General features: G+C 49.9%; 1 protein-coding gene across 1 annotated transcript; it reads left to right on the top strand.

Moving 5' to 3' along the window:
• Window positions 1-392: 392 nt before the first annotated feature.
• COCSUDRAFT_67654 (hypothetical protein) lies at window positions 393-5,578 on the top strand (the record flags this gene model as incomplete). The annotated part of the gene is made up of 8 exons (XM_005644458.1): window positions 393-546; window positions 1,605-1,851; window positions 2,314-2,537; window positions 2,939-3,109; window positions 3,501-3,705; window positions 4,133-4,309; window positions 4,918-5,067; window positions 5,465-5,578. Exons 2-8 carry the CDS (start codon window positions 1,612-1,614, stop codon window positions 5,576-5,578), a joined length of 1,281 nt encoding a protein of 426 aa, XP_005644515.1. The 5' UTR covers window positions 393-546; window positions 1,605-1,611.
• Between the last annotated feature and the right edge of the window lie 13,095 nt (window positions 5,579-18,673).

Here is an 18,673-nt window from a genome sequence, read left to right as displayed (position 1 = left end):
ACCCCTAGCAGGCTTTTTTTGTTTCTTTCAGAGTGATCAGGCTGTTGCGCGATGCCACTTGTGTCACACGGTGAACAGCAGATAATCTGCCTTGGTGTGCCCAAAGGCTGACAACTCGAAGGTGTCACTGAGATTTGTGTTGAGGAAAACACACAAGTTGAGGTAGCCAGGTCTGTACGCAGCAAAGCTTTCAGTGCTTTCTCCCTTTCTTGGCTTGGCTAAAGGCATTGTACCTGTAAATTATCGAGCATGACAAGAACAGCCTTATACCAAGAGGATGTTGCTCTGGAGGGGCTGATTTGTCATGTCAGTCGGAGGCACCGCCGTTCGACGTTTAGCGGCGTTTCGGGCCTTGCACCACTTGGCAGGCCCGGAAGCTGTCCCAGTCGCCCCGAAATTCAGGACGAGCAGACCCTTCCAGCAATCCTAAATATCATCTTATAAGTTCAATAGAGAGTCACAGGGCCTACAAGACGTAATCTTGGGATTGTTGCGGGCTTCCGGAAGCAGGAAGGGAGCTTTGACACGGAGCAGTAGGCGCGCCAGGTACAGCCCATCCTCAAATCACAGAATATCGGTGAAACTAGACGTTTCGACACTAGCGTCTGATCATATTAGATGGACCTGCGCCCAGTCGGAGCCCGTCAGTGACCTCTAATGCCCAGGAAGGTTTCCGATCATCCTGATCGCTTTTCATCCTGCTGAGCTTGCTCTTTGCCAAATCAACCTCATAATGGACATCCGTACATCGCATTCTGCTGTAATTGTTTGTTGTTTGCCTTCTGCCATGTTGTTTCCGGGGATCCTTTCAGCACATTCCCAAGATTTCACTCCTTTGGCCCAACCTTACATTGCAGAAAACACTAGGAAGGGGGCATGCACGGCGTGTCAGGCACCGTTGGTGGTTTCTGCTGTAGTATTTTATTTAAGGAAGGGCTCGGACGATTCGTGACGAAGCCCCAGTGCCCTGGCATGTGCTGGGCTAACAGGACGTCGTGATGGCTAAGGTTCCCCATGCCTGCCAGTCACGTACGATTCTTGGGGAAGAGGAAGCCACCGCCTGTGTCTGATAACACAAGACCCCTTCTTTGTAGCTGTGCTGGCCACAGTACCAGTCAGAGCCCCAGCATCGTGCACTTGGCAGCCAGTGTAAGAGTGTAGCCCAATCGCACATTTGTCCACGCAAGGCAGATATTACAACGTGGCTTACAGACCCTCGAATCGTGTATTTATCAGGCGTTTTAAATCCCGTTTTGGGGTGCACAGCGGGCCAGAAAGTTACCCTTGAAAAGGGCAGCCACGATTACAGTGCAGCCCAGCGCTTTGGCAAATGCAACGCTCATCATGACTCCTTAAGACCCTTAAAATGTCCAACAGCCTTCCTGGGGTGCACTGCAAGCCACAGTTGCAAAGAGGAAGGACGTGATAAAAAAATAGCGACCCCTAGTTCCCTTGACTGCAGCACATGGAGAAGCAAACAAGCAAGATGCCATTCACTGGGCGCTTAGCTGTGGTTGAGCCTAGGGAAGGGGTGCTAAGGCTGATACACTTCATTCAAATTTCATCACTTGGTGTTAATAATCTTTGCATTGGCTGCGGTGCAGGCTAGAAATGGGGTGTGCTCAATGGGCACCGGCGGCGTTCCTGCTGGCCGCGCTGCTATTGGCCGGGCAGGCGGCCGGGCAGGCCAACGCGCCCGAAGTGCCCGGAGCAGCCGGCGGCTGGCGGCAGGGGCGTGCGACATTTTACGGGGGTCCGGAGTCCTTCCTGCAGAACTTTGACGACCGCGGACCGCCGCCAGAATACGGATTCGGCAGCGCTGTTTACGGGAGCTGCGGCTACACGCAACAGGTGTTCTACCAAGCTACTCGTTATGAAGTTGGTTCTGAATTGAATACGCAATCGGAGCCTGCCACCACCTCGAGTACCTTGTTGAGCAAAGACTCTAGTTTGCTTATGACGAGAGTCATGCTGGGGTCTTATATCCAAGGTCCATTGTGTTGGCTGTGTCCTCTGGTTGCGGCCCGTGGGCAGGTTTTGTTGTTTTTGTTTCACGGCGAATGCCCCGGGCCCAGTGGCGTGAGCTGTCTGCATCAAAATGTAGACCACCACATCAAAATCTCATCCGTGCCCACTCAAAAACTCCCTGTTTTGTTGCTTTGCCTAATCTTCCATGCCTCTGTTTGGGCTGCAAACAGCTCAGCAATCTGTGCCAAGCAAGTCAGCTCAAGAGCTGAGTCAAAGGCAGCAAGCAGGACCTTGCCTAGAGAGTTTTGCGTACATATATGACGCCGGTGTTGCATGCGCGCGCAGAATTTCACGGAGGGCGTGACGTACGACAACGTTCCCTATCCAAAGGACATGCTGATGGCGGTCGCGAATATCGACGCCGATTTCCCCGGCAGCTGCGGTCGATGCTACGAGGTCCGCTGCCGCAGCGGGTTCGTGCTTTCCAACGGGACAGAAATCTACAACACCTCACTGGGTTATAGCCTGCCCGCCAAGGCGCCCAATGCCCTGGATGACTTCGGCCGCAGGTGGGCCTCTCTGTCCTTCTCTTAGCCTTCCTTTTTATAGGAGTGATGCTTTGCGCTGTGACCGCTGTGCTCAGCAGAACAGCTGGTATGATCCGACATTGATGTCAGTGCTGTGGAAGCTAGAGTGCCAAAGGGGAAGAGGGGTTGCAAGTTTTGAGCGGCTTACCTTCTCTTGCACACCAGCACACAAGAATTTCTTCCCTGCACTATAGAAGCTCGGCCAGCCCGTTGCAAAGCAATGCAGAGGGGGCACCTCACCCTTCTCTTGAGTGGAGACCCAATAGGCTGGCTGACCGAGGCACATGTCTGTCTTTGCAGCGGAGGACAAAGAGTGCTGCACAGTATCTGCACCAATCGGCGTGCATGTCAAAATCTAACTTCAAATTCGAAATCTGGCGCAGGTGGCTGGGAAACCCGACGGCGAACCAGTCGCAGCAGAGCGTGCAGTGCTGGGATGACGACGCCTCGATCTACGTGGTTGTGACTGACAGTTGCCCCTGCATCCAGACAGACGTCAACACCGGCGCAGTCACCGGCACGAATCCGCCCTGCTGCGGTGACATCTACCATATGTGAGCTGCACCCCCTTTTCATCCCTGTTGCTGTGCGGCTGAAAAGTCATTGTACGATCTCTGTTCTTGCAATTTGATGTAGAGCAAAGCTGGGATGCTACACAAATTGTGTAGCTCTCCAAGCATCCTCGCTGCACACTTGCCTTCTCAAGCCTACCTCGGCTTTGCAGACCTTTAGTCTATATGCATCCTAGCTTTTCTTAGCCTTTTTTTTGCATTTGACACGCCATTGCATCTGTCTAATATCAGGCACATACGCTTTAAGTATACTCGCACAGGGCCGGACCAAAGCATACAAATGTTTTATGAGTCAAATGGCAAAGCACTTTCGAACTCATTCTCATTGCATTAAGCTTATTCGCGCAAATTTGAGGTGTGTGCCCCTTGCCAGGGATTTGACCTACTGGGGATTCCAGAAGCTGGCGCACCCACTCAACGGCATCATCAGCACCAGCTTCAGACCAGTGGACTGCAACAGCAAGCAGCCCCTGCAGTTCAGCCCCGGATTCATTAATCAGACCATCTACGGTGACAAGGTGGAGACTGGCTGGGGCTGGTTCCCATACAAGCACAACACCGTTACCTTCTGGTCACAGGTACGCGCACGCAGACCGTGTCCATAATTGCCAGCTGGCGGTGCTGCCTGATTTGGCTAGCGCCGTCAGGCTTTTTTTTGCCCCAACCTGAAGGTGCCTGTCTCCACAAGGGATTCTTGGGAGACCATGATGCCAGCCAAAACCAGTTTTATCATATTTTTGGTGACTGGAAACAGGTTGCTCTTCCACATCAGAGAAGTGGCACAGCTGCATGCACAAGTACTAAAATGCAAGGGCGCTGACCTCTTCTGTGCAAAATGACAGCTGGCTAGCAAGTGTGAGGTCTACCTTTGCATGCCTACCTTCCTTTGCCTCGTGACCGCCCTCAACTGGCAGTTCAGCTGGCAACATATGGAATCTTATGAGAGAGGCTCACAGTGCACACAACAAGCACTCCTCTGAAGCTTAACTTCCTTCTTTTCTTCAGGGGTACGGGGTGGGTGGCAGCAACGCGACATGCATCTCCCTGGGGCCCAAGCAGGGAGGAATCACATTGGCGTGCCGGGAGTGCGGCAGATCCGGGTACCAGCCGTTCAAGGGCGCTTCTGCTCTGGAGTTCTGGATCCGTGACCAGAACGGCAGCTCCACGATCCCCGACGTGCAGGCGCGATCCCTCTTTCTTAAACATCCTGACACTTAGAGAGGTTTCTAACCAACAGGAACCAAGAATATCTTGTGCTTTGACCCAGAGCGGTCCTAAAAGCTCCACCAACCACGACGTGCAGGCGCGTTCCCTGCCTCCAATTACCCTTGTAAGTGTCACAGGCATCATCACGAACACAATTTTCCAAGGCACGCATCTGGTCCTAGGAGCGGCAAGCTGCCTGATCTGTTGTATTTGATACCTAGCAATGAGTGAAATGCAGCTTGTCTGCAGACGCACCTTGCCTTCGGCAGGACAAGCGTATAATAATAATAGCAATAATGAGTGAAACTGGCACTATTGGTGCACTTGTCCCTGTAGAAGCTTGCCTTTGAAAATTATTATCACCTGCAGCGCAAGCATTCACAGGCCAAGCGGAAGCAACGTGCAGAAGCAGAGACGATGGGTGGCCTGCAGCTGAGGCCTTGCATATCAAGCCTGGGGACGGTGTTGGAAGGGCTTAATCTAAACTTCCAATTTCGTGTGCAACACTCACCAAATGAAAGTCTCAGCACTATGGAGTGTCACCCAAAATGTACATGAGCCAAAGGAGCTTTTGTGAATTGCAGGTGGGCGCGGGAGACTATGACAAGAAGCAGTACTGCGCGTCTGTGAAGACGGGTTCCCTCTCCCCAGTGGAGCGACAGGGGCTGTACGCCAAATTCAGCGTCCCCCTGTCATCATTCTCATGCCCCTTCGCGCAGGACCAAATCACCCAGGTATGCGCACAATGTCACAATCACAAGACCTGAATGTATGCATGGTTCTGCTCTGCAAGAAGCACTCCGCATGTCGTGCGGTAGGAAGTTTCCCAGTGGAGTACTTTGCTTTGCTATCTATCTCCAAGTCTGCGGGGCTTTGTTGGGAGCTTTCAGTAATCATGCAAGCTAGCCGTCAAGACACCTGCACCCCTGTCTACAGAGCAGTATGCTTCCTCGTGATAATCTGTGCATTGTTCACAGAAATTTGTTCACAGAAATTCACGTCCTCATTTGTGAGAGTTAGGTCTTTTGCAGCATAGTGATCCCTTTTACAGAGGCTATAAGGAGACGAACATCCATGTGTGCTTGCTCTTTTGTAACACGGTGGCTGAAAGACATATTCATGGGTGCGCAGGTGAGCTTCCAGAATGCGGATGGGCAGCTGGTGTCCTTCTGCCTCGACGGTATCCAGATCATAGGTGGCAGCGGCCGCGTCCAATCTTCCTCCATCGGACGCCACCGCATCTGAGCTGCAAATATGAAATCAGATGACACACCGTCACCAGGTGCCACATCAACACGCACCTAGTCAGCATCTGCACATGTCAGCTGCCAAGTCAGCAGCGCGCCCTGTCAGCATGCGCGCGTTTCAGCTGTTAGGCCAGCAGCGCGCCCGATGAGGCGACGGTGTGTTGAAGTAAAAGTGACAGGTTCTGAGCATAGGTGCTAACATTTATAGCTAGAGAGGACGCATGTCGGAGGGCAGACTGGCTAATTCAGAGACACGCAGCAGCCGGCTAAAGAATGAGCGCTATTTGCCAAGGACAGATGGGTTTACAAATTGGAAGACCAATTTCGAGCACAGCAAGTTCAGGGGGCGTGCATTTTCTGCAGAAGCATATTGTTTTGTTTTGCAGCTCTTGCTGTAGGTTAGGTAGATTGTGCAGCGTGCTTTCAGTGGCTTTAAGTCCTGGAGAGGTGAAATTGGCCTGGTTACATTGGTAAGAAAAGTATGTCACTGTACCTTAAGGCTGCTTGCTCTGGAAAAGGTAAATAATAGGTCAGGGCCAGTGCCAGTGCCAAATAATATTGTCTGCTCTTCTTTCTTACAGCCTTCTTTTGGTGCATTCAGCATATGTGCTAGCAGTGCAGGCTAGCATGATATTCCTTTTTATTCTTGCAAGATCTGTCCATTGCTGAAGGTTGGCTTCGAACTCCAATGTGGCAAGACTGACATATGCATGTTGTAGACTTCCAAGTGAGAGTGCAGAGCCAGAGTATGTGTGCGTATACAGCGAGATAGGATTGGCAGGCTTTAGGCTGTTTGGGCATTGCAAGTATTGTGCCAAAGCAAAACCTGAAAAATGTTCTTTAATAACATTGGATAGGTGCTCTATTGCAAAGCAGCTGCAGCTTTCGGATACGTTGAACCACAACCCCTGTTCCTGTATCATTGCAGCGATTTTGGGGCCACCAGGTTTTGGCGGCTCCATTTTGATTATAACAGGTCAATGTCATGCGATTACTGCAGTAATTTAAGCAAGCAAACGTTGCCAAGAACAGTGTGGCCAAAATTCATCAGCCTACCATCCCCCGTAGTACGCCTGAAGAATTGCCGCATGTGCATTTTGAATTTCAGCGCTTGGTGCTGTGAGGCTTTGAAAGTAATTACGAGAGGGAGTGCAGCTTCCAAAGCACCTGCTAAACCCCTTCCGAGGAAAGTAGGGCCATGCAAAGATAGCACGTCAGCATCCCCTCAAGCGCATGCAGCCAATTAGAGCCTCTTGCCGGAAGCAGAAGTTGAGGTGTCGCCGTCTAGAGAGTTCCAAGGTAGACACGATGTCCGTAAAGTGATAATTTTCGGCTAAGAGCCTGCACTGGAGATGTGAGCGCAAAGCTCACTTCTCGCTCATATTTCCGCCGCCCAGGTCCATCTGCTACCTGTCGCGTCCTTCTGTCACAGAAAGCAACCGGTGAGCAATCCATCGCCATGCGGGACATCGAGTCGTACCCTTTGAGTGGGCTGTCTCCAAATTCGAGAACATGGTTGAAAAGCTTTTTTTGACGTGCAGCTCCAGGATGGCGATGATGACGAAGGTTCTGTTGTGTTTCCTTGTCGCCATCGTCGTCGCGCTCATGGCTTCTACGCCAGCTGCATGTGGGTTCTTTCTTATGCAGACAGTCGAGCAAGTCTCAATATATCTGTTTATCCACTGTATACAAATGAGTTCGTAGAGCAGCCAACCCACCCTAGTGCTCTGTCACCCTGTATCCAATCGCGTCACAGTTTAGGGACATCCCTGGAGCAGCTTCATGTCCCATCCCTACTCGTGTCGAATTTATCTTCAATATCCTTCCTGCGTGGAACCTTTTTCTTGTGCACGAGATGATTTCAGTGTAGTGTTAAATTTGCAGCCTGCAGCTTCCCGGACGGCTCGTACTCAGGGAGTTGCAAGGACTGCACGATGCACCCAGTCAACAACGATTGCCAGCTGACCTGCGGTTGCTTCACACCAGGCGGCACAACAGTGACGACCTCGCTGCTGCTGAGCACCTGCACCAGCAACCGTGTGCAGAACTACAACGCCCAGCTCGTCTGTGTTTGAAGCCCTGCTGACATCAGCACATCCGTGCAGCCGTGGCATGGCATTTTCCAAGGGGCAGTATAGGTGCAAGTATAGGTACAAGGACAAGAAGATCTTTATTGATATCCTGAAGCCAGGAAGGAGGTGTTGGCTGGTTATTCAACAGCTTGCTGTTCAACAAGCGAGTTGCATTCGGACGCGCGAGTCCTGGGTCAAGACATGCCACAGTGCGGTTGTAGGTAGATCCGATTCTAGGTAGATTGAGTCAAGACTTTATCTTCTTTCTTCGAGGAGGGTGTGCTGGGCCATTGTTCCTTGATGTGCAGCGCAGACAACCTGACCGGCATTGAACAGGCACATGCCCATAGCACTGTCTGCAATGTCTCTGTGTGCCTCTATCTTCATTGAATTTAGCCAGTGTACATCAGGGGTTTCATTGTCTCACTGTGTTACATCCAGAACCCCTTTAGTAATGTAGCTGTGTTGATAGGGTCTGGCTTTTGAAGAGCTGCCACCACTGGGTGGGAATCTTGTCCAATCATGCATCAGCATTTGCCAAGGCATCAGCATTTGCCCCGTGCATGTTCAAACGCGTTCATGATGCCGTGCCTTCAGAAGCATACTTCTGGAAAGCAGCAAAACAACACAAGCACAAATACTAGCACACAGCATGCCTGACCTTCTAAGGTGTTCGTGCGATGCGCGTATGCCGTATACAAGCCACGCAAGCAGCACACATCTGCTCTGTCAAACACCTGGAATTAGCTCTGGCTCTCCACTTTATCTACTATCCACAGAACCAGGTCTTTTGCAGCCCCTAGGGGATCCCCAAGGGATTGAGGGCTCAGGGCAGAATTTCCGGGTCGCGCCAAATGATATTCACTAATCTGATATGAGGGCCCCAAGGCAGGACCCCCAAAGCCCCGCCCTGCCCTGTCACATCTAGGGGCTGGCCTGAGATCCTCTCGGACCTAGAAACCTATATTCCTAGAGTACTAGAAGGAAGGCCCTTGTCAACGCCTACACAGAAGGTCTTCTTTCTTCAGCTAATGCTTCCCTGAGACCAGCTTATCGGCCAAATTTCACCCGCCACTTTCATGCGATTGTCAGAGTCTCAGAAGCCAGAAGTCAGTTGCCAAGGCCAGCTCTCAGATTGCCCGGATTTCCCAGGAGCCGCAACCGCCAGCCGCCAGCTGCCATGAGCCGCACTCCCCAGCGCATCAGGGCAGCTCCACAGCAGCTTGTTCGTTTACTCCCTGCATGGTAGAAGGCCAGCCGCTTCCGCTGCTGCCCCTTGAGCTTCACCCGAGCTCAAGGAAGAGGTTTAGGGGTTTGGGTGTGCCCAATGCCCCGGCTGGAGGGGGGCAGTGTAAGTATTAAGCACCGTGCTCATGGTTGATAAGGTCTTGCTTGGATGGCAAGGTCATCAAGGGGTAGGATTGTAGGAGCCTTTTATTGCAGCTTGTCTGCAGGACGCACCTTGCCCCTTGGCAGGATATATTTGTAGTCAGAACACCCCGGATATATAATAAGCACTGCCCGTAGGAGCTGCTTCTGACGCTGCCCCTGAAGAAGCTGTGAGATGAAGAATGGGCCGGTGTGTTGCATACAACCTGCTCAGACAGTAAGCTCCCAAAGAGCGCGGAAATTTCAAGCGACGGCATGCGCCAAAGAGAACATGCAAGTTGTTTTTTCGTGGCACCAAAGTGCTGTTTATCTGGCGAGGAGAACCAAATGAGGTGCAATTGAAGTCACTGGTCCTTACCAGTGACAGCTTCCATTGCAGCTCCTTGACTAGTGAGCCCAGAGGCATGCATGCAGCCAAATCGGAGCTTCTGTCCCCGGCCCATGCTGAGGCGTCCAAAGTCCAAGGTAGTCCAAGAGCTACCTGGGTGTAAATATGGGACGGCAATCTAATTCGGGATACCCATCGCAAAGTTCACGTCTCGCTCACCTCTTGCGCCGCTCAGCTACCTCCTTCCCTCACCGACTGCAGCCGGTAAGCCCATCCCATCGCATATCGTCTAATATATGATATCGCGAATTGTTCAGACAAATTGACCTCTTCAGCTCGGCACAGACTAGTGTATTTGCATCTTTCAATTCTGCAATCAGCTTGACGATGCCCTGCGCTAACTGTGCAGGTTCAGTCGTTCAGGATGGCGATGTCGAAGAAGGTGCTCCTGTGCTTCCTTGTCGCCATCGTAGTTGCCCTACAGGCTTCCTCGGCAGCTGCTGGTGGGATTCTTATCCGTTTATCAATTATAAAATCTTTAAGCTGCAGAAGAGCTTGCCCAACCCGAGTGCATCTGTTCTTCATCACGCGTCCGAGTCGGAAACTCTGCCAGAGCACCTTTCTGTCCCGTCCAATCAGCGATTGATGGTGGGCAGTTCCCTTTGTGCCCCATTGGCAGAAGTTGAGCGTTGCACAGAGCTGACTTGAAGTTTGTGCCGGACTTGCAGTATGCAGCTACCCGGGAGGCTCGTACACGGGCAGTTGCTCGAATTGCAACCTCGCTCCAATCAATGGCAACTGCAAGCTAACCTGCGGCTGCCGCACGCCAGGAGGCACCACAATTGTTTCCTCGCTAATCCTGAGCACCTGCACCAGCGATATGGTGCGGAACTACAACGCCCAGCTGATCTGCGCTTGAGTCTCTTTCTCGGCAATTCTGGTCCCAACAAAAAGGGAAAGGTGGCGCAGTCTTGAGGATGGATGAAGGCCCGCATCGTTCAAGGGGGATGCTCTTTGTTGTTTTAGCACATCATCTGTGCCAGTGCATGCTGCAATAATTCCTCATGATGCAAGTTCACCGGCTGGATGGTTAGAGGGCAGGAGTTCAAAGCTTTATAGCTGCAGTGTTGAAAGGAGCTGTGTTGCCATATGCATGCCTGGGGTGCCATAGCCTAACCGTGGGCCTCGGTAGCAGCAGGGAAACTAGCCGTTCTGCAATATATGTTTGGATGATGCACATTTGCATCATGAGTTTCTCAGGCCACATTGGGTGCCTAGTACTTGCGGCGTGTAGGCTGGTCAGGACGATAATTTGGGATGTGATTTATGCGCAGCGCACATATTGCAGCGTGTAGGCTGCAGGACAGTGATTGTGCGGTGATTTAGATTTACCGCACATAATGTACCGCGTAAGCTGATCAAGTTAGTGATTTGGGCTGTGGTTTATGCGCTCTGCACATATTGCAGCGTGTAGGCTGATCAAGAAAATGATTGTGCTGTGGTTCAGTGCACTGCACACAATGCAGCTTGCATTGACTGTGCACATGCCTTTGATATTTTCTGCAAAGTCTGTGTGGCTCTATTTCCTTGCATGCTGCCAATCTTAATGTGTAAACGGGTCTGGTGGTATTTTGAAAGCTGCCCTCAATAGGCGAGCGATCTCATCCAGTTTAAACTGTTATTGAGCTTAAGCTCGAGCATGCAGAGCCACATTTCCTGAACCGGCAATCACTAAATTACAAGAGCATTAGGAGGAAAAATTCATCTTACTGTAGCCAAATGAAGAGCATAAGCAAGTGCACACATGCATACTTCTGTTAGTCATGTGAGGGTCCGCATGACATCAGCACCATGTGGCATGCAGCCAATGACAGCAGGGCTGAGGTGTCGGGTCCGAGGAAGCCCGAATAGATATAGCACAGGATGTCCTGCGACCGAACGGCAACATATAAGGACACGCCTCACTTGCTGCTCAGATCGTTCACCGCTCAGGTTCCTGTGGAAGATCCGAGCATCGTTATAAGTCTTCCTACTGTCTTTCAAAGCACTCGGTAAATATCGAGACCCGTCTTGCATCCGGTAACGTTCGGCACAGTCCATCCGTCATAAATAGAGAGATAGAAAGCATTGAATTCTCACGATGCTTGGCTGTAGATCTAACCCTTGGGATAAATATGCAGGTCGAGTCTAAGGGCGATGAGTAAGATGGCCTTCCTGTTTCTCTTGGTCGCCATGGTCGTCGGCCTGCTGAATTCCGGTGTAGCTGCTGGTGAAAGTCCTTTCTGCTTTGAGTACAAACAGATTTCCTCAAGCTGTACTGACTTGTGTCCAAGGGATTGCTCAGCACAGGAGCCACCTCAGCTGCACATTTCTTGTCACCCTGGCTCTGACATCAAGTATCAGAGGCTGAGACGGTGCATGTGACTTGCCATGCTCGCACTGGGGCAGGCAAAAGTGTGCTTTCAAACTTGCAGGTTCCCGTGTGCAGCCCCCATCAACAGACGGTTCACTGGGGCTGTTGAAAGACTTTTGAGCAAAACACCTTGCTGTGCAATGTTCAAGAGTGCTGGCTCGCCCGTGATAGTGAATAGAACTGCCAAAGTGGCCGAACATGTGGTATCAATTTGACATGTTGCAGGAAAGAATTAATAACCTGTGATTTCTGTTGAACCTGCCTCAGCCCTGCACGGCTCCTGTCAACCTGCATGTCCTTCTTTCGTGAAAATATATTGTTGCACGAAAATTGAGAAAGGTGTGTGCTGAATCTGTAGACTGCAGCCCGCCGAGTGGCTCATATGTATTCAGCTGCAAGGACTGCACCCTGAACCCTACCGATGGGGACTGTCTGCTGGCTTGCACTTGCTTCACATCAATCGGCAGCTCAAACGAGACCTCGCTGCTGCTGAGCACATGCACCTACAATGGCACGGTGCAGAACAACGACGCCCAGCTGGTCTGTGCTTGACCCTCCTTTGCGGCAGATTGAAGCTGGTCCCAAAGAATGGGCAAGGTGGCGCAATGCTGAGGAGTAAGACATGTGGGCCAAGATTTTGCAACGAACTGCTGGCCATTTTGTGGCCTGTGCCAGTGCATGATGCAAGAGTGTCTTCTCTCTAAGATGACTGTATCGAAGGCCTTCTAGTTTCTTGAGGCCTACAAACTTGTGTAATACAGCAGTATTTTCCAACGGGGTTGTGTTGCTCCTTCCCTGCAACGCCATAGCTCTGCCTGATGCTTGGGGCCAGGGTACCTCGGGGCCAGCCTGTCTGCATTGTGATCAGCAGTTGACAGCATATTAAGGCCAGTTTGGATGTGAAAACACCCTGCTCTGCAGTCCTTTAGAGACAAGTGCCCAGCGTTGACTGGTGCAGAAACATGCAGCATGAAACCTTACTGTCTGCGCATGTCAAGAGAAAACTCATATGAAAAATGCTGCTTTGTCTTTCGGAAGTTTGCACAATGTAGCTGTACACTTACGGTCAACAATTTAACGAGCAGCCTGGACACAAGTGAAGGCCCCAGTGTAAAGATTTAATGCCCAACACAACAGACCGTTTACCTGCCCAGAACTGCCCATAATACCACAGATACACACTGCTGGATAATAATTTGACTTGCTTAAATTTTATCCCAGAAAAGCAGAAACAAGACAAAATTCAAAGCACCCATCAGGAAATCTGAATATTTGCAAGCAGTCATCTGACGAAATACTTCTGCAAACAGGACTCACTCTGACCAGTAAACTTGCATCTTCACCTCACTGCGTTACTCTGAAAGAAAGTGTCAAATGGTTCTGTCACATTCAAAATTTTCAAGCTTGCAGAATTGGCACCAAAGAAAATAGCCCCATCCGAGGTGCGGACTTCGTCAACTTACTGCCCTAAACTTCTCAACCCTTTTACTTCCACAGAAGAAGGACTCAAAGTTCTGCAAGTGCAAGCTTTAAGATCACTTGTAGTCTTTAATGTGGGAATTTTGGACCAGATTCGTTCCTATCTCCTGGTGAGATGCTCCCCAGGACTCTCTGCATGCTGTGCCAGCTGCTGATGTCCCTTTTGAGATCGCACAGATTTGGCAACAGTGGCAACCGTAACAGTTCACGCCACCACATCATCCACTTACTCATCGGCTTGTTGTTCTTCACTCTGTAGGATGTCCCTCCGTGGTGAAATGCCAAACGCTGCTGCTTCATCTCCTGCAGACAGCAGATGCAGCATATACAGAAAATGTCACCCTCAGTCTCTTTTAGTCGACCCAGAAGGAGATGGAGAGAAAGAACCCTAAACCCAGAATATTGACCTTATCCCTAAATATCCATATTCCCTACACCGTAAGTAAAAGTGTTGCACAACTTTTCCACGGGGAAGAAAGATAGGAGCTATGCAGACTAAATGCAGCGGCTGGCGACCAGGTCGAATACCAAATTGCGATGCACGCACGGAATCAAATTTTAGAATTTCTGGGTGCTGTGTTGGGAATTGATGGAATTTGAAAGATGGTAGGACTTCTCAGAAGGCAGGCTCCCCAAGATGAGGCTACAAATGTTACACGTATTCAGTCGCATTTGGTGCGCAACACCCTATGATAGCTTGTTTCGGGGGATTTTAAACCTACTTGATTTAGACCGAGTTAGGATCTAGGAGTTAAGTTTAATTAGCCTAGCCTTCCTCAGGTCAGAGTCCCCTGCTCATTTGGACTCCAGGTGAATAAGATGATATCCGTGCAGGTGGAAGGGTGTTTCAGTGGGGGCTGAATCACACCTTGGGAGGTCGAGTTGTCCTGCCACCGTTTCCCCCAAAGATATGCCAGATGTATTGAGGCAGCAGCCAGATCAGCGATATAGGGTGCGCAAGGATCCCTCCCTCGCTGAATGCCAAAAAAGGCACCTGCATGCATTCATCCGATTTGACTTTGAAGTCAAATACAGCATGGAAAAGATTTGAGTGCAATGAACCCATGAGTGACCTGCATCCAAACCACCTGATCCTGCAAGCACTGCAACTCAGTGTCACTGAAAAACAGGCTTTGTCACAGACTTAACTTGAGGCTGTGACATTGTATTGTGTCAACAGCAACAGCTCCTTATACTCTGGGCTTGTGTGACAGTGAGCGACAGCATCAAAATTTTGTCATCAAGACTTGCTTTCATGTGACAGACTGCACACAAGACCAATGAGCCTTAGATGGCTCCCAAAGAGTCTCTAATATGTAAAAATATTACCAATTAAAAGAATGGTGGCAGAGCTCCACCTTGGTGATAACATCAGGTATATTCCAGATTCGGAAGTGGCATGGCCCGTCAGCCTCAGTCTTATCAAAAAAGTCAGCAAACGCCCAGTTGCCTGCAAATATCACTCCCTTGGTCAACTCTGGAGTCACTAATAAACACGTCCCATACCCAACATTGTCTCTTGCATAAGCGCATCAGCATAAGTTCACCTCCCCAATATATGTCTTTACAGAAAGAGGAAGATGGGCATGGTAAGCAGTGTCTCCCACACCGATCATGAATTGTGATTCTTTGAAACGATTGCACTTTGCTGGCACCCTGCTCACTGGCCCCTAGAGAATTACCAAAAAGGGCTGCTGTTCATATGCTCAGGACAAGTAACACCAGCAAGAGGTGAGGGTTATGGGTGGATAGTGTAATCTCAGCATTACTAACACTTGCACGGTGTAGTAACCGCTGAGTAATCTCACCTGCTCGGGGAGACTCAAAGGTGAAGGCTGTAATTGGCAGCAGCTTGCCACTGACCCTGTCTGTCTGGTGATTCACATTGGACTCGACCAGATCGAAGGCACACATCTGCGCGAGTGCGCCTCCCAAGCTGTGACCAGTGGTTGTTATGCTGCCCACTTCCTCCCCATAGAAGGCCAGCAGCTTTCGCACCGCCACATGCACTTGGCCCTGACACACCAAACAAAGCTGATGCACAGCAGGCCATTGCTTATTTTTTAATTACAAGCTGTTCCTGCCGAAGGCAAGGTGCGTCTGCAGACAAGCTGCATGCAAAGGCTGCCAAATTCGCTCCCCTTGTTGGACTCGCCAGATCCAAGCAGACCCAATTATACGTGGCAGCTTTATTATTAATTATCAATTACATGTAATTACTTGGCCCTGCCTCTCTGGACATTATATTCATTTGGTGAGGGCTCAGTTGATACACTGAATTGCAAAAAGGGAATAAATGACTGCAAGATTCATGCATTTGAAAGTGGGTGCTTCAAAAAAAATTTGATGTAATTGGCCAATGCTTGTGAACCAAGCAGTGTTGGCATTATAAATGTCAAAATCGGAACCGTTTTGCCTCTAAAACAACGTTCCACGTCACTCTTGAAGTGCATCAGCCAAAAAAGTTTGTATTCTCAATATGGCATGGATGATCCCCAATGAAATTTCAAGAGAAAATATCCGATGTGTCATTTTATATTTGAATCAAACTTTTAAAAATATATCAAACAAGCCTTTGCGCACTTGCCTGCATGCTGAGGGTATTGCCGGGGGTCTGCGTGAAGCGCCGGTACATCATTTCAAACCCCTTGGAAACCCTCGCTTTTGCCAGCAGAGGGTTTGGGGGCACAAACTCGCCCTTGGTTGGTGTAGACTCTGTGGCTGCTGTTTCTGCTTCTGTTTTTGTGACTGCTGGCTTTATCCCATCCTCGTGCAGCTGTATGACCCAAACATGAAGCGCAGGACTTCTTTCCACTTGGGCACCTTGCCTTCACCCTCCCAGCTAACCATCTCTGCTGTGAAATTTGACTTCCACTCTGTCTCGGCCTGCAGCCATATCAAATGATTCATCATCATGAAGGGCACAGTGTTCACTTTACTTTGCAGGAGATAGCAGTCATAGTAAGCAAATCTGCATCAAGTCTGCATTCCTGACTGGACATGGCTCAAGAACAGAAGCAATTCTGAAACACTGAAAGTGTGACTCCATTGTAGCATGACAGTGACTGGGCGTCTAGCAGTAAATGGCAACGCACACAAAAACTTATTTTATTTTACTTTATATTATATTTGACTCACCTGTGTGCCTCGGAATGCCACGACAATGTCTCTTCCGCCCGGAGGTAGATAATCTGGCGTGTCCAAAGGGACATTCTTCTTGGGAGGCCCATTGATTGCAACATAGCCAATCCAATTGGTGCCCAAGTCATCAACAAAGGAACCAGCAAATTCCCCCGAGTAGAAGCCGGATGTTGCCTCCAAATAAAAGGTGTCATCATCCTCAAGACTGCCATCAGCCTTGAGCACGCCAATCTTGTAGTCCCGAGCTGGCGAGCTCGATGCAACATTCAACTGCAGAACAGCAGGCACAACATTTACTCAACCCACACAAACGTTCCCTCAAAGTTTGCTCGGCAGCCTTTGCAGTACATCAGGGCATCCTGCAGGGACATTCTTATGCTGTTCTGGATGTCAATGCACAATTGAAAAGTCCCTTAATTCTGTAGATCACAATGCAGAGATGTGCATTTTGCATTCATCATTTCACTTGCATTGTTGATGCATGACTTGATTCGGGCCATGAGCATACCTCTGCAGCCCCTTTCCCTCCATTAAGATCCATGACAGCCGGTGGATTGTACTTGAAATCGCCCACTTTCTTCCCCTTGGCATGCAGGGGGTCACTCTTTTGAAACGCCTTCAGGGCTGCGGCGTCCGTTACGAAATTGTTGTAGGTAACCTCGCACAGATCGCCATACTTGCAGATTTCGGTAATGAGCGCGCTGTCATTGATCGGCCCATCGGCATCCAAGGGCCCGTCACGTACATGGAAGGCGTTTTCCCATTGATCCGGGTTCTGAGCAACACAGCAGCCATCTCAGGCAGCCTTATGGTGTCGCAACGACAGCCTTCACAGCAACCCTTGCCACCCTCTACATGGAGTAATGCGGACAGACAAGCGCTGCAGGACTTGAGAAAGTTTGCGATAGTGAAAGTGCTGCTACATCAATATGCATTGTGCAACGCTCAGTGAGCTGGCACTCAGGTGGAAAGGCAAATCAAACTAGATTAGCAGGACAGTTGGCATTGAGATCTTGCCTGTACATGCCTCCGAGGAACTCTAGCGGGTGGTTGACTGTGAGATCTCGCCTGTACATGCCTTCGAGAAACTCTAGCGGCTGGAGGGCTTGCTACCCCATTGGAAGCTGCAAGATGGGCCCCTGGCATTGGATGAGTCAAAACCTTCAAGCACCAAGGCCAACCAGTCAGCATGGACATGGACACGGTCTTCAAGTTGACGCCCCACCTGGGTGAAAACCTGCAGGAAGGCCGGTGCTCTGATATTGAATTCTGAACAAAATTTTTTATCGCGAGTATAATCACTGCTACCAGCCCTTGATTTGCCCAATCTTTCTGTTGCCCACCTTATCCTTTGGGCATTCAAGCTCACGTAGCAAGCCAATCTGTGGATGAAGCAATGTATCTACATCACTCCGTATAGAAGTTTGGAACTGGTTCGCTTCGTCATATGCAGTATATGGAATCAAACCTGCACCGCAGAAGCTCTGGCCTTCGGAACAACGTGTCGGGCGGGAATCTGTGTCAGTTGTACTACAGGAAGGCTGCAAAAAGCTCTACCGAATCCCGCACCGAATTTCCTACCAGCAGTACGCAAAACACTTTATTCATGTCAATAAGAGCTGTACATCAAAATCGTTATGTTCGCACACGAACTCAGCTAGAAAACCAGACAGTGGAAATCCGACATTCAGCGTTGCCCGGTCCTGATCTCACCAAGGTGCCTTCTTTAGAATTTATGATATTCAAACCGAGTGTCAAAGCGCGCAACCGCCTAATTCATGTCCGCACACCAAGTACGCTGTCACGACATCAGGGGTTCATACTGGTTCTCCGTCAGTGACGCATACCGATATCCATCAGTTGAAAGAAGAGGTGGCTGCACTTAATCTGCTGACAGATCATCTTCAGCTGCTTGGCTTATGGCTCACTAACTGCGATCATCGAGATCTGCACATCGTTGCTTAGCGTCTATCTAAGCGGTTCAGCTCAGGTCACCCTTCCCCAGGCACGTGCCAAACCTCACCTTTTGTCTTTTCCCCAGAGGGACACTCTGTAGGTCATCAATTAAGAGCTGATGCATGGAGCCACCCATTCAATAAATCCAACCCACATTGCAATTTATTTCCATGATCTGTGCAAGCAAGCATGCTGTCATTACATCTAATTTTTAATTCCACATCTTTATTGGTCTCCTGGCATGCAGCAATCCACTGGCACCCCAAACCCAATCAACTTCAAACATGCAGTAATCACTGCCAGCTGGTTGGCAAA

The sequence above is a fragment of the Coccomyxa subellipsoidea genome, assembly GCF_000258705.1.
Source record: "Coccomyxa subellipsoidea C-169, whole genome shotgun sequence".
NCBI classification, from domain to species: Eukaryota; Viridiplantae; Chlorophyta; class Trebouxiophyceae; family Coccomyxaceae; genus Coccomyxa; species Coccomyxa subellipsoidea.
This window is presented reverse-complemented; position numbering and strand designations above follow the sequence as displayed.